Source organism: Vanacampus margaritifer, chromosome 1 (genome assembly GCF_051991255.1).
Source record: "Vanacampus margaritifer isolate UIUO_Vmar chromosome 1, RoL_Vmar_1.0, whole genome shotgun sequence".
Classification (NCBI taxonomy): Eukaryota; Metazoa; Chordata; class Actinopteri; order Syngnathiformes; family Syngnathidae; genus Vanacampus; species Vanacampus margaritifer.
The window spans coordinates 21,044,745-21,061,230 of NC_135432.1; the positions used below are offsets into that span (position 1 = coordinate 21,044,745).

General features: G+C 38.9%; 2 protein-coding genes across 10 annotated transcripts; both read right to left on the reverse strand.

The window, feature by feature from the left end:
* Positions 1 to 164: 164 nt before the first annotated feature.
* On the reverse strand, positions 165 to 7,430 carry clrn1 (clarin 1). The gene is made up of 3 exons (XM_077582327.1): positions 6,998 to 7,430; positions 5,448 to 5,627; positions 165 to 721 (listed from the first exon to the last, which is right to left on the reverse strand). The coding sequence occupies exons 1-3, from the start codon at positions 7,428 to 7,430 to the stop codon at positions 456 to 458; spliced, it is 879 nt and encodes a 292-aa protein (XP_077438453.1). The 3' UTR covers positions 165 to 455.
* LOC144061638 (coagulation factor X) lies at positions 7,430 to 16,392 on the reverse strand. 9 transcript variants are annotated; one of them, XM_077582252.1, is made up of 12 exons: positions 16,334 to 16,387; positions 12,849 to 12,990; positions 12,664 to 12,732; positions 12,341 to 12,519; positions 12,248 to 12,272; positions 12,047 to 12,160; positions 11,833 to 11,967; positions 11,409 to 11,731; positions 9,200 to 9,314; positions 8,506 to 8,702; positions 8,259 to 8,384; positions 7,430 to 8,193 (listed from the first exon to the last, which is right to left on the reverse strand). In XM_077582252.1, the coding sequence occupies exons 3-12, from the start codon at positions 12,728 to 12,730 to the stop codon at positions 7,951 to 7,953; spliced, it is 1,524 nt and encodes a 507-aa protein (XP_077438378.1). In that variant the 5' UTR covers positions 12,731 to 12,732; positions 12,849 to 12,990; positions 16,334 to 16,387; the 3' UTR covers positions 7,430 to 7,950. The 9 variants fall into 9 exon arrangements, 7 of the variants coding, with proteins under 7 accessions (XP_077438378.1, XP_077438385.1, XP_077438402.1 ...); XM_077582259.1 differs by lacking the exon at positions 16,334 to 16,387 and adding an exon at positions 14,124 to 16,325; XM_077582276.1 differs by lacking the exon at positions 12,849 to 12,990 and having other exon boundaries at positions 16,334 to 16,392.
* Between the last annotated feature and the right edge of the window lie 94 nt (positions 16,393 to 16,486).

Here is a 16,486-nt window from a genome sequence, read left to right on the forward strand (position 1 = left end):
AGGTACATTTTAGATGATTTTTGTGAATTATATTTACCTCTCTCCAAAATCGCTTTTTCCAGTGTAAAATATAGCATATGCCCCACCACTTGAGTGAAATGGGAAAAAAAATGGAGCTATTGCAATGCCCACGCATGTGGGCAAGGAGAGCCACAGTCGTGATGTGCTTTCAGCCATTTATTGACAAACACACAAATAAAAAACCAAAACATTAGCAAAGAGTTACAATATGCCAAAAGTCACGTTCAGAAACTTACCTGACTAAGAACATCTTTCCGATGTCCCCCACCAGGGCAAGCCCCTTAAAGGCAAGCATACAATACTACGGGGCTTGAATGGTTTAATGGCATTTCAATTTGTCTCAATGTGGAATACTAATTTGAAACACACTTTGTTGACTCACAGTGATGCTAAGCAGCTAGCTAGCTCTGACATGTAAAGAAAAAAATTCACATTCAATACATGAGGTCGGCGGCGCCCCCACTTGGGTCCGAGTCTTTACCCCGCAACATGGGGAAGTTCATCCCCGCCAGTCGAATCACCGCCACATTGAAAACATGTAGGAAGAAGACGAGGAGGAGGATCCAGAAGCAGACGTCGAAACGCTCACTGTACGTCTGGAACACGAAGGTCACCTCCTCGAAGTTGGCGATGCGCTCTGACAGACGCTCAATCTTCACCTCAGACGCGAACAGGATCACAACCATGAAGCTGCACGTACCTGCCAGGAGGGAGGGATTCTGCTAGACCTTCCCATCAGACCCTCACAATACGTTTGGGTCTGCCAGGTCGGACCAGCATCTTACCCTGCCATTGGAGCCAACACACCACCAGGTGGTGATCAGTCACCCGAGTGTCCAACACATGCGGCCACAAATCCGATGACACGACTACAAAGTCGATCATCGAACTGCGGCACCCGACCCCTTTGGCCCCTCCCACAGGTGGTGAGCCCATCGGAAGGAGGACCCACGTTGCCTTTTCGGGCTGTGCCCGGACGGGCCCCATGGGTTTAGGGCCAGCCACCAGATGCGTGCCTTTGAGCCCCGCCTCGAGAGGGGGGCACCGGTGACCCGCATCTGGCCAAGGGAAACCGCGATCCAAAATTGACGTTTATTATAGGGGTCCGTTTGAGCCATGCTTTGTCTGGTCCCTCACCTAGGACCCGTTTGCTATGGGTGACCTTATCAGGCGCATGAAGCCCCAGACAACATAGCTCCTAGGCTCATTGGGACATGCAAATCCCTCCACCACGATAAGGTGATGACTCATGGAGGAGAAAATTCTGTATTAACATATATATTTTCATTTTGCCGTCAACGAAGTTGGTTAATTTAAAACATGTTATATTTTTACTTCTGTATTTACTTTTTTTTGCCAACTGCGAAGTGTCAAGTTCGTCTTTGGGCGTCATTATAGTTTGATTAAATTCTTGTAATTTTTGCCAAAATCTGTCATTTCCTTTGAAGTGTGATAACTTAGTCATTTATGAATATTTTTTTCACTTTCAACCGCTCAAAATGTTCACTGGCATCAGACCTATTTATACATATATAGTTTAAATATATAGTCCATAGAGGGCATTAAAAAATGTTTTTTTTAATGCCCTCTATGGACAATAATAGCAGTATTATGCTAACAGCAAAATTAACTATCTGTATATATATATATATATATATATATATAAAATAAAAGACTAATTTGAATATTTCATGACATAGTTAGAGGCTCAAACAAGGTCATAAGTCATAACAATATAATTTTTTTATGCATGCCCAGTTTTTACACAATGGCATTTTTCAAAACTTGTAATTTTGCCAAAATCAGGCATTTCCTTTGTGTGTGAGATAACTTAGTCATTTATGAATATCTTTTTTCACTTTCAACCGCTCAAAATGTTCAGTGGCATCAGACCTATCTATACATATATAGTTTTTATTTAATTAAATTTTTTTAATGCCCGCTATGAACAATAATAGCAGTATTATGCTAATAGTAAGACTAACTATGCTGTATATATATATATCAAATAAAATACTAATTTGAATATTTCATATGACATAGTTAGAGGCTCAAACAAGGTCATAAGTCATAACAATAGAATTTTTTTACGCATGCCCAGTTTTTCACAATGGCATTTTTCTGAATAGCACAAAACTCTTGTAATTTTGCCAAAATCAGGCATTTCCTTTGAAGTGAGATAACTTAGTCATTTATGAATATTTTTTTCACTTTCAACCGCTCAAAATATTCAGTGGCATCAGACCTATCTACACATATATAGTTTTATTTTTCTTTTTTTTTTTTAATGCCCCCCTATGGACAACAATAGCAGTATTATGCTAATAGCAAGACTAACTATGCTGTATATATATATATAAAATAAAATAATAATTTATATATTTCACATGACATAGTTAGAGGCTCAAACAAGTCCATAAGTCATAACAATAGAATTTTTTTATGCATGCATTTTGTATTAATTTATTACCCTAATATGTTTATATCATATACATCCTTGCTCCAAAAATACAATATAAAAAACAGAAATTTTTTACATTATCTACAAGTTAAAAATATGATAAAGAAAAAAATTCCAACACTTCGGGGTACGCTCCAACCGCCTGTTTTAGCTAAAGATATTAACAAGCTTTCTCCGACAACAACAAAAAAACTTTCAAAAATATATAAGTTACTTTCATATACTGATAAAATGTCTTTACCCATCTCGAAATGGGAGACAGACTTGTCTATAGCACCGGAACCTGACTTTTGGATTCAAGTTTGTGAAAACGCATTTAAAATGACAAAACACACAAATTTACAACTTATCCAATATAAAATTATTCACAGAACATACATTACTCAATATATGATGAAGAAAATGGGACTCTCAGACTCCGACATTTGTCTCCAATGCTTTCAAAACACTACAGACACTTATGTTCATGCTTTATGGTTATGTACTCCGGTTATGTATTTCTGGACTAAAGTCTTAGAAAAACTTTCCGCTATTTTGGACTGTAGGATACCTTTATCTCCAAACTTGTGTTTGCTAGGTGACCTAACAACAACTGACTTACCACATAAACAATTTCAATCTACACTTGTAGCCCTTACTATCGCTAAAAAAACAATTCTTGTTAACTGGAAAAATAAACAAACTCTGAATATCGACCAATGGTCTAACCTCCTCATAAATCACATTTTAATGGAAAAAATATCTGCCTCAAATAAAAACCAAATATCAAAATTTATAGGAACATGGTCTACGTATATAGAATTTTTTAACCTAATTCCGGTTACTTAATTCTGTCTGTTAGCGAGAGCCACTACATCGTGATAACTTACATTGATGTTTCTGCATTTGGCAATTTATTATTATATTATATTATTAGTATGGGATTTTTTTTTAATGGGCTTTAGGTGAACTGATGAATACACACACGCTCGCACGCACGCACGTACACACACGCACATACACATACTCACCCACATACAAAAAAAAAGTATATATATATATATATATATATATATATATATATATATATATATATATATATATATATATATGTGTGTATATGTATATATATATGAAAAAAACATTTATTAAATTTTTTTTAATTGATTTGTTGGTTTTTTTAAAAAAAAAAAAAAAAAAAAAGGAGAGCAATGATGATGTCAAATCGAATGAACAATACTGAGCTCTCCTGTAAAAAAAAGAAAAAAGAATTTATTACCCTTTGGCGCCACCTAGTGTATTTTTGTGTTAACACTCTAAACACACAAATTCCTCTATTTTCATGTTTATGACTCGTCAAAGAAGCAATTGCATCAGTAATCACGGAAAATGCATTATAACACATCAGGTTTACGGCATATCAAAAACTGTGATTTATAATGGGAGTCAATGAGCCAAAATCGGGCATTATTACAACAACTTCGTGTGAATCTCTCCCTCCTGTTTTGTAATAATTATAAATTACAGCATGGCGCCAATTTGAACTTCTACATTTTTAAACAATCCTGGTAAAATGTCAGGTCCCTAGTGTATTTTTTTCAAATGCTTTTTCTTTGATGAAAAACAGAAAAACAGAAAAAAGCCAGAAAATGGACAAATAACGCCCAGGGGTTAAGGATGCCTTGAAGTGGCCCAAATGAGCGTAAAGTAAAGCAAACCTTGCAGATTTCCTGTGTTGTTTTGCGCATGGCTTCTTGAAACTTTTTTGTGGGTCTACTCATGATAGACATGCCTAGAAATTTTCATATTGACAAGTAGCTTTGGGGGATGAATTTTCAAAAAAGTTGACTTTTTAGAGTCACCAACTCACCACCAAGTTCCGCCAATATGCAATGACAAAAACTTCTCTTTTTTTTGTCACCAGACTGTATATGACTCACGTATGTGCATAATTGTTCATCTATCTATGCCAGAGATGCATAGCGACAGGCAGAACAATTCAATGCTGCTTCTACCACATTGCCACAGGTACAATTAATTACCATGTCACTAGCATGATTTTCTTGGCACAGTTTTTACGCTGGAAGCACTTCTTGATATATTCAATTTTTAAATCATATAAATGGGCCAGGTCATGTGGTGGATGTACAATAGCTGATTTTAATAATTATTATTCTGAAGCATTACATTTGTTATTGTATTTAATTTCATAACAATCTATTTACCTACTGTTTAATAAAATAAGTTTAAAAAAATCTAACAAAATTAATTATCATTTTTTAAAAAGATATAACATTTAAAATATATTGAATATAAGTAAATTATTTATATTAATAATTTCATTATATTATTTACAACATATATATTTATTAATTATGCAAGTATTTGATCAAAAAATTATATATTTAAAACGGTATCGGTAAAATAGATTATTTTACTATTTTTATTATTAACAAGGAATAAAATAATCTAAATAAAATAATACTTGTAGTAAAACCTATTTATTAAACTATGATTTAATTTTTGTATTTACCATATATAAATTTAACAATTGGTTGATAATGTCTTTAAAAAATTGCACAGGTAAAACTATCACTGTTTTCATTTTATTATTTACAAGAAATAACATTAATTAAATAAAAAATACATATAAAATCCTTTTGCAATTATTTTATTTACAATGAATGATTAAAACGATAAATATGTTTTAAATTAACCAACTACGTTGACGGCAAAATGAATGCTACCAATGTTACAGGTTTCTCGCTCATACTTGGTGGGTCAGGTCAAAGAACTAGGCAGGCATGTGGCCCACAGGCAACAGTTTGCCCACCCTTGATCCAAGTACAGTATATTTTGTGACATTTTGATTGGGTTGTGTGCCTTGGAACAATAAAGGCTGAAGAAACACAAAAGTGTTCCCCACACACCAACCCACTAAATAGCAATGTTCACTTGTACACTAATAATCATCATAATTACTCACAGCAGATGGACGTCCACAAGTAAAGGCCCAGAGGGCCATGCAGCGTCTCGTAAGGACGTCCAAAGGCATTGAAGAAGAAGAAGCCGCTGGACACGGACGAGAAGACGATCAACACACCGCAGAAGAAGATAATGGTCACGTGGAGACCTGCTGGGATGGCGTCCAACAACTCTGAAAAGACTGACGCACAAAATTACACAACTTTCCACACGCGATAGGGACGTTTAAAGACAGAGTGAAAACATTTAAAGTCACAATAAGGACATTTAAACGGTAAGGACATAATTGAGGACACATAGGTACGCAATTGGGAGCATTAGTGTTGAGGCCAGAGTTGTTTAGTGAGTTGTGAAGCAGTGAGGCAGAAACATGAAAGGTCAGTGTGTGAACTTGTTAGAGCTGGATCACTGCTCTCATATAACTTGAGACAATAAACACTTGTCCCTTGTCTAACTGTCTAATTATGTGTCCAGGAGTTGTCCTCTTGTCAAATGTGCAGAGAACACAACAAAATACTAAGCTTTTTCTCAACTAAGAAAGTGCTTTTTATAGATTAAAAAGATAGTAATGAAGTTGAATTACATTCTTCTAATCTACTGTGCACTTGTGCAGTAAATTATCATACAGTATACTACATCTTAAATGATATTGATGTCTTAGTGTTGAGACATTTTTGAATAATTGAAGAAGCCACTGCTGTCTTTTATTATTGATGAGGTGAAACTTTATCATTGACTTGTTTAACACAAACATGTGCATACACCGTGTACAGTACACATGTAGAACTGCATGTGTCTATATGTATAGGTGTAACACTATATCAGGATATAGAAAACTACCGTAAATGGATTCCAGCGGGTCAACTGAGAAAGTGAAACTCAAATAATACTCATTAGTCTCATTAGCATTACAGTGACAAGGTTGCAAATCAATGCTAACATTAAAGAGTTTTCCAAGAGTATTTGTTAGCCGATTATTTTTATTTGTAAAATTGACAAATACATGTTACATGAAAAGACCTAGCAAGTTTTATTTCTATTTTATTTTATAATGCATACTGGATCCTGTTGGAATTTGTTTTTACTATGATAAAAGCCATAATTGTTGTATTTGACATAGATGTTGTGTATGTATGTTTGACATGGTGTTCAAAATTTTTTTTTTTAAGTAGGCTACTTTGCTAGCCGTGTTAACGGCTATGCTAATTGGTCAAGAAGAAACTTAGATCAAGGCTTTGTAATTGTAAATAATTAAACCATTTTACTAACACTGTTGCGTTAAAGTTGTAAGAAGACATATCAACAAAATTATACCCCAAAAAGCTGATTAAAAACGTATTTTATCTGTTGAATTGGAGATCATATGCAAGTTGGTCATCACCAGGACGAAAAAAAGAAAGAAAAAAACATTTTGGGGATTCACAAAAGGGCAAATTTGCATTTAAAATTTATTAATCACTTTTGCTTTGACTTGAAATTTCATGCGGAAGAAAAAATATCTTCCAATTTTGTAATGACCCAACAATGATAAGCGTGTAGTACGTTTATTACTTGAGAATCGCGACGTCCTGCCTCCCAAGCCGCAGGTCTTGACTCTCTCCCCGTGGAAGAGTCCGTAGGCGAGACGTCCCACGAACTTGTCGAGCTCGCTCCCGGTGGCGTTGACGAGTTCTGCTCCGGTTCTGCACAGGACGAACCCATCCAGCCAGCGAGGAAGTCCGGCGGAAACCGCGGCTGCCAGCGCACAGCAAGCCGCCAGCGCGCCTCCGAAGCTCAGCAGCAGACGCTTGTGTCGCCGCGCGGCTGCCATGGCCGCCTTACCGCTCCACAACCCCCTCCCCCTCCCCACGGTCTCCTTGGCGACCGCGTCGCACCTGACCATGGGCGGAGCCAGAGATTGGGGTAATTTGGGGGTAGTAAGTAACATAACATTACGCCTGTACAGTAGTCCCAGGGGCGCTGATACAAAAAGTGAAAATAACATAACATATGAACAGTATATATTTTATTAGCAAAACATGAATTTCACACACTAAAAATAACTCTATGAAAATTTACTGCAAATGAATGTGACTTTTGCTGTTGCCTTTCACCTTTGCAAGTGTCACTCATATAATTTTTGCAACAAAGTCCATGCTTTGCTTTCTATGGCATTGGCAGGGATAACGGCACATGGAAGTTTTGGTGGTTGCTTAGCAGGCTGCCAGAAAGTAGCACGGGTGCTATTAGTTCGCATTCTGAAATCACTCCGCCAACACCTCTCCTACAGGATTTGCTCTTTGATGTTGCATCACTTCCAACTTCAAGTTGAACATTATTTGACTTCAGGCACAGTGCAGGGACATCTGGAACATGAGCATAAATGTACCACCCTGTCATTGGAATTAGAGTATTACTAAAATAAAAATACTGCAATTGGTAGTTCACTGTAAAAACATCCACAAGCACAACACACACTTGGCTTGACCCACTTCCTGCATTCAACCAACAAAAGACGATAATGCTCAGCTTTGTGTGACGTTCCAATCCACCCTGTCCATGGTGGTCCTGATCCAGCTCAGGAAGTTTCCCAGGCGTGTGAAGACGCCATATTTGTCGCTGGCGGCGCAGCGTTCTCCCCAGCTAACCACGCCTGTCAGGAACCAGGTTCCCCGGTAGTGGACTACAAAGGGACCGCCGCTGTCCCCGCTGCACGCGTCCATGCCGACGTCCGCGTAGCCTGCGCAGAACATGTTGTCCGTGATTGCCTGTAAGGGCGGGTTACAGGCTATCAGCATGCTGCTAACAATGCTAGCATGATGCTAATGCTCACCTGCGCTGTAGACTTTGTGCAGACGTGCTGGTTGACCACCGGGAGTGCCACCTTTCTGAGGAATCGGGAGGAACGGCGCAGATACTGGGTGGCCCCCCATCCTGTCACCAGCCCCCGGTTGTCCACCTGAAAAGACCAATAAAACAAAAAGAGAATTAAGCAGTGAATAGTTAAACAATAAAAAGTCAATCAAATCATGTCATGCAAAATGTGATAATGACGTGATGTGATATTGATGTGGGCCCACCTTCAGCAGATATTTGGACAGGTGGGGGTCCGGCAAGCAGGCGGGGATGGCGGTGGGCCCCCTGATGACGGACTGGGCGAGGTAGAGCAGAGCCACGTCACTGTCCAGAGTGAATTCATGGAAGTGAGGATGAAGCAGAACTTGCTTGACCAAAATGGTCTGCTCGCCTGGATCCCGACGCTGCTTGTCGAAGTCGCCTTCACGCACAACACACACAGGACACATAGCTCGAATATTGCTAACCTGAGGCTAACACATCATTTAAATACATAAAACTAAACTGTGGCTAACACATATCCTTAATATCGCAAACCTGTGGCTAACATATAGCCTAAATATACAGCAGCTAACCTGTGGCTAACACAGCCTAACTATACTGTAGTTAATACGTGGCTAATAAATAACCAAGTTTAGCTAATATTGTAGCTAACACATATCTTTAGTGTACAGTGGCAAACCTGTAGCTAAACGCCTGTGGCAAAAGCCAGCTAATGTGGCTAACAATAACAAATATTTCAAAATATAGTTAGCATTGTTGTTAACACATAGCATGTATATAGTTAACACTGTGGCTAACACATACGGTAGTCTAAATATAACTAACCCCTTTGCTAACACCACACTGAAGACATGCGGGGAGCCTATGTGTCCGCTCATGTTGATGCTACATGCTAAGATTAGTGTGAGGGTATACCTATGGTGACATGGTGAGCTTTCTGCTGAAAGCAGTGCGCGGCCGAGATCACCCAGCGATCTGACACCAACGTTCCCCCGCAGAATCCGTAACCATCAACACGACGGATGAGAACCTGAAGGCAGCACAGTAAGTCACATAGACTACAGTAAGTCAGAAGTAGGGTTGTTATAGTTTTGGAATTGTTCATTTTAGTTAGTTTGAGTTTTGTTTTTTAAATTGTGTTAGTTTTAATTAGTTTTCAGGGTGGTTCTGTTAGTTTTTATTAGTTTTAGTTATTTCATAAATGCTTAGTTTTAGTTAGTTTCAGTATTAGTTAGAGTTTAAAAATAAATAAATAAAGTGTATTACTTGTGCGCAATATTTAAAAACCACCATGGAATGACGTCTTCTGATGGTGCTTTTCTATTGGCTGCTGCTAGATGACATCACATTTGTGTGACACACTTTCAAACGTCCTTATTCCGGGTAATATCAAAATAAATCTATTTAAAATCACATTTAAAATCATCCCCAAAGGCTCATGCATTAACTTAATTACCAACGACTAAAACAAAGGACATTTTTGCTACAATTATAGTTAGTTCTAGTTAGTTTTGCAAACATAAAATGTAGTTTCAGTTAGTTTTCGGGGGTTTTTAAAAGCATTTTCGTTTTTATTTTATTTCGAAACGAAATTGTTTTTTTAATTTTAGTTTTAGTTTTTTCGTTAGTTTTAGTTAACTAAAATAACCTTGATCAGAAGTAAGTCTCAAGTTGTTAAAGTTTCAAGCAAGTCACTATGGCAAAAACCAAAGAAATTGAGTCATTACTTGGGTTAAGCAAGTCATAAGTCAACTATGAAACGCATTAACTTAATTACCAACGACTAAAACAAAGGACATTTTTGCTACAATTATAGTTAGTTCTAGTTAGTTTTGCAAACATAAAATGTAGTTTCAGTTAGTTTTCGGGGGTTTTTAAAAGCATTTTCGTTTTTATTTTATTTCGAAACGAAATTGTTTTTTTAATTTTAGTTTTAGTTTTTTCGTTAGTTTTAGTTAACTAAAATAACCTTGATCAGAAGTAAGTCTCAAGTTGTTAAAGTTTCAAGCAAGTCACTATGGCAAAAACCAAAGAAATTGAGTCATTACTTGGGTTAAGCAAGTCATAAGTCAACTATGAAACGCATTAACTTAATTACCAACGACTAAAACAAAGGACATTTTTGCTACAATTATAGTTAGTTCTAGTTAGTTTTGCAAACATAAAATGTAGTTTCAGCTAGTTTTCGGGGGTTTTTAAAAGCATTTTCGTTTTTATTTTATTTCGAAACGAAATTGTTTTTTTAATTTTAGTTTTAGTTTTTTCGTTAGTTTTAGTTAACTAAAATAACCTTGATCAGAAGTAAGTCTCAAGTTGTTAAAGTTTCAAGCAAGTCACTATGGCAAAAAGCAAAGAAATTGAGTCATTACTTGGGTTAAGCAAGTCATAAGTCAACTATGAAACGCATTAACTTAATTACCAACGACTAAAACAAAGGACATTTTTGCTACAATTATAGTTAGTTGTAGTTAGTTTTGCAAACATAAAATGTAGTTTCAGTTAGTTTTCGGGGTTTTTTAAAAGCATTTTCGTTTTTATTTTATTTCAAAACAAAATTGTTTTTTTAATTTTAGTTTTAGTTTTTTCGTTTGTTTTAGTTAACTAAAATAACCTTGATCAGAAGTAAGTCTCAAGTTGTTAAAGTTTCAAGCGAGTCACTATGGCAAAAACCAAAGAAATTGAGTCATTACTTGGGTTAAGCAAGTCATAAGTCAACTATGAAACGCATCATGGAAACAGAAAGATGCTTATCCCAATTTAATACTTCCAATCATGAAAACGGAACACTTTGCATCCCAGAGATGGAAGTCTTTTCATCCCGGAGACAAAACTCTATCCATCCTGGATACAAAACACTTCCCTCCCACATCCCTCAAACAGAATGCTTTCCATCCCGAAAACTGAACTCTTCTCCTCTTGGAAAATGGAACGCTTTCCCCCTCCTGGAAACCAAAAGCTTCCCATTCCTGAAACATAATTTGTTCCATTCCAGAAACGGAACACTTTCCCACTCTCCCAAAATGAAGCTCTTACCATCTGGGAAACTGAAGTCTTCTTATCCCGGAAACTAAATTATTCACTTCCTTGAAATGGAATGCTTCCTCTACCCCTTACGTGCGCTCACCTGCCAGGGACTTCCTCCCAGTCTCTCCAAGGCTCCTCCCACAATACGGGGATTGAGTTGCTTGCCGGCAGTGTACGTCCAGTTGAAGTGGTCATCATGCAAGATGGTGTCCATTTCCGCGGTGACGTTGGCATCGTCCAAGATGGCGTCCATTTCTGCGGTGTAATTGGCATCATCCAAGATGGAGTATGTTTCTGAGGTAAAGTTGGCATCATCCAAGATGGAGTATGTTTCTGAGGTAAAGTTGGCATCATGGGTGAGGCTCCAGAGGGAGCGACCTCTCTGCAACGCTGCCGCCTGCCGGATGCCGCATGGAAACGCCACTGAGAGCATGCAGAAGACAAAACATTATTAGTTCTAGAATCGTGTAAGTGTGTGTCTGTGTGTTGGCCACAGAATGTGATGTCAGTGATGTGGGCAGTACCTGTCTTGGAGCAGCTGCGTCCATCAGACTCCAGTTTGAAGCCATCAGCGCATCCACACTGAACATCAGCGCCCCCTGGCAGGTCTGTGCAGTACTGCAGGCAGCCGCCGTTTCTATAGGTGCATGATGACACCTCTACAGGCACACACATGTATACACATTTACACATGCATACATACACAGTGTAGGCAAGGTGATCAGTCATCATGGTTACCCAAGTGGCATGTGCTGCCGCGGTAACGGGGCGGGCACAGACATAGGAAGTCTTCGCGCTCCAGCGTACACTTCCCGCCATTCACGCACGGATTGGTCGCACACGGATTCAAGTCTGCAGAAGCACAACTTCCTGTTTACTGTGGCGAAACATCATTACTTCCTGTTCATGCCATCGCTTCTTGCGCCGGGGTGGACTCACTCGTGTACCGGAACCAGAACTCCAGCTGGTGGGCGACAGCAGAATATAGGAGCATATCATTGCAGTATCCTGGGAAAAGAAAGCGGATCTCACCGTCTTCTCCTGCGACTGGAAGATCTCAGCGGCTTCCTCCTGAGAGCAACGTTCCTCGTAGCATTCCCGCTCCAGGTCACCGGGAAACATCTCCTCCAGCAGGTTAGAATTTGCTCGGCGCTTCCTAGTGGTGCCGGCCGAGTGCAGGATCTGCCCGGCCGAGTCCCGCTGCAGGAACACTGTGGCGGCAGATGCTGGTGTTAGCGTTGAGCCCTTTTCACACTGCGATTAGTGGGGCACACACAATGGTAGGCTGCTAGAGTAATTTCTCCTTTCACACTGAGTGAGTGCAGTGTGAAAAGACATTAGCAAGCAAAACTTACCTGTGCCCTCCACCAGGGCGGCGCTGAGCAGCAGTAGTGTGGTTGTCGTGGCAACAGAAGTCAACATGTCTGCAAATGTGCACAAAAAAGATATTTAGGACATTAAATAAATAACGCAAAAAGATGAAGAATAGAGTTGTGTTCTGCAATTTCCCAAAACATTGTAGGTCGCAGCTCACAGGTACCTTTTTTTTCTTAATTCAATTTCTTCCTGAGCAGTTGTCCAGAAACCGAGAGAGAGAGATGATGCCGCAGCTGACCACTCGCATCAGTTAACTATGACCATCAAGGAAGCCTGTACACTGACAAGGCAACTGCTAGTTCCTCCTGTTTGCAATTAGTGTATACATACAATGCATATGAAGGACTAACTGCATGTTAAATACTGATGTACTCAATTGTACTTAGTTCACCAACATGTCATTCATTACATATCAACTGTCAGGACAATACTTTCACTGTTGCACTATTTTGGCCATTGGGCTGTATTTATACTTTTATTCATTTATTACAGCCAAGACAGTCAGATTGATGTACATTTTCCTTGGGACCCCTCAAATGTTTCTTTGTATTTCTCGTTGGTGTGACCTCAGTGAGTATGTTTTTGCCATGATTGCCATCATTGTAATTGCACATCCCCTACAGTAGGTGGCAGTGGCACTTTCACTTATTTACTAAATTTCAGACACATGGATGAGTTTCAAATCTTTTGCTACAATTTTTTTATTAAGTTATTCTTTGTTGTAAATTGATCTATGTATTTTTTTCTTTTCTTTAATCTTAATGCAATACTTGACTCATCGAGTCATTTTTAGCAGTAAAAAGTTAAGATATTTTGTTCTGAATTAATTTGATAACTTCATTATTTTTCACGTACAATTAATACCTTTAAAAATACATTTTTCTACTTGCTGTCAGCTGATGACCTGTGCTGAGGAAATAGGTAACGACCAATCACAGCTCACCTTTTCACCTTCAAGTGGCAAAATTAGTTTGGAAAGGTATTAATAGGTCATGAAAAATAATTAAGTTATCACATTAATTACAGAGAAAATTTTATCTTCTTACTGTTGAAAATGGCTCAATGAGTCAAGTATCCCTTTAATAAAGATACAGTGTTATGCAGAGGTGAACTGTCTAGATAAATGATGTGTGTGAAATGTTTTCTTATTCCAGGAATTTTTTTTCTCTTACTAGGGAAAAATCATTGATGAACACTGATCTATACATAGGATCGCAGACATTTATTTTGTATTTACACAGTTTAACAAATGTCTCTTAGGAAAAATAAAATGCAAAATGTTGCCAATTACATTGAAATGGTTTTCTTCAAAACCAAAAATGCACTCTGTAGCTATTCGGTTACAAAAAAATATATTGATTTAACAAATACTGTAATACAAAAAAAGCAAAAACAAGGGTCATTCAGACTCAAGGTATTTCATTACCACTCTCCTCACCCTCTTTCCCTCAGCCTCGTCGCAGTCAGTGAGCGAGTTGTTGGACTCTGTGGGGGGCTGTGAGAGCTTTTCATCCTCTATTGCTCCCAGCACAGAAGCTTCATCCACAGCCTCATTACGGGCCTCGCAAAAGTTGTGGAGGACAAAGCAGGAGTAAACAACAAAGGGCAAGTCATCCAAGTTTATGACCATAGGCCTTTTGAGAACAGCAAACCTGGTCTTCAGTCGACCAAAAGCAGAGTCAATCACCGTATGTGCTTTACCCAAACATTGCCCAAAGTGCTGCTCCTGATGTGTGGATTCGCTTGAATGTTCTTTCAGCAGGTAAGGAAGCAGGGGGTAGGCGGAGTCACCAAGAAGAAAAATAGGGATGGGATCTTCGTCGTTCACAATCTGCTTTTTAAAAGCAGGAATCTTGCCAGTCTTTAAGTAAGAGTTTAACTTAGAAGTCGCAAAGATCCGTGCATCATGCACACTCCCGGGCCACTTCACCACAACATCCATGAATCTGTACCTGTAATCACAGGCGGCCTGAACGTTGATGGAGTGTGTGCCTTTCCTGTTGACGTAGCCCATGGAGTTGATACTGGGATTCTTGACGTCTACGTGGATGCAGTCAAGCACTCCAAAGCACTGTGGCAAGCCATGCGCACGGTGAAAACCTGCAACCAGATCATCAGCGTCGGGCTCCGTAAAAGGCAGCTTGATGTATTTTGGACCCAGGTGATTGGCGATCGCTTTGCACGTCTGCCTTGAAATGACGGACACAGCCTGTCGAGACACTCCGAAGGAATTGGCAATTTCTCTGAGCCTTCCCCCATCGCTTAGGTAGTACATCGTCAAAGCCACCCTTTTTAGTGGATTAAACGGTGTCCTCATGTTAGTCGTTTGCCGCTCGATGTAAGGGCGCAGTTCTTCGCTCAGGGTGACGAGAGAGGCCCTGGACATGCCAAAGTTCTTCCTCCATTCATTTGCAACGACGTTTCCATTATCAAAGTTGTCCCACCAACTGCTGCTTCGGCCCGGTCGTACCCAAAACTTTCTTCTGGTTGCTCTTCTCGTCATTTTACGCGGTAGGTTTGATAATAAAAGGCATAATTTGGCATTTCTCTCCACCGCTTGCTGATAATGGAAAAACAGGAGGGCAATATTTTGCTGTAAAAGTAAAAGTAAGCTGAGGAGGTTCTGCAACACGAACACCACACGTTTATCCGCCATTGTTGTTGTCAATTTTGGCAGTGGTTCGCGCATGGTCACGCGAGAATTGGGGCGTTGCGTCATCAAATTTCGACATCGCGTCATCGAACGGCATAAAACGAAACAGAACAAAACCCTTTACACTTTGGAATCAATCTTGAGCTCCTACTTGGCAAATTTATTTGCATAAAATAAGGATTTACAAATCCCTTTCAAAATTTCATATATTTCTTGTGGAATTTCATTTGTATATTAATTCCTTGAAGTTGACAAGAAACAAGAAAAATGTACGTCTACGTTGAAAATCCTTAGTGAATTATCTTTAGTTGACCTCGATTGAAATTTTTTGTGCCTTAGATTTTTTTTCTCTCTCCTTACCTTTATTGTTTAGTTTTTGGGTTTTCTTTTATGTTGAATTTATATATATATATATATATATATATATATATAATTCTTTTTTATATCGAATTGTTTTATTTTATTTTTTCAATAATTGTGAATGTTAATAAGCAAAGATGAATAGATGTTTGATGTCCCAATGCTGTGATTGTTAAACTTATGGACAAAACAGCAATTGCTGGATCCCATCCCTGACCTGGAAAGGGCAAGCCACCCTTTTCTGACTGATGACCATGGCCTCCATTTGGAGGTGCTGATATTCATCCCAACCGCTTCACACTAGGCTGCGAACCACTCCAGTGAGAGTTGGAGATTGATAAGAATTAGATATGTCTTCCAAAGATGTTGAGCATCGTAGGAGGTCATGTTTTTTCAGGTCCCTCGCCCAGGACCTCTTTGCGATGGCTATGAAGCTCCGGACCACTTAGCTCAAACCCCTCCACCACGATAAGGTGACATTTCAATGAGGGGTCAACATAAAATGTATTATGTAAAAAGACACATGAAACATTGAGTAAACTAAGGAGGTCAATAAATATGGTATACCGTGAATGAATACTATATTTGCATGCTAAAAGTGTGTACTGAATAGTAACCGTTAACTGCAGACCTACCTTGTGTTTTCGCAGAGGACGATGATTGACAGTTGGCATTACAGTGGATCTAAAATGGCGGCTCTGTTGATCGTTAACCACAACTCAAACATTGATGTGCTTGGACATGACGTCATCAGCATACGTTACTCAAACGACAAATATTTGAGACAA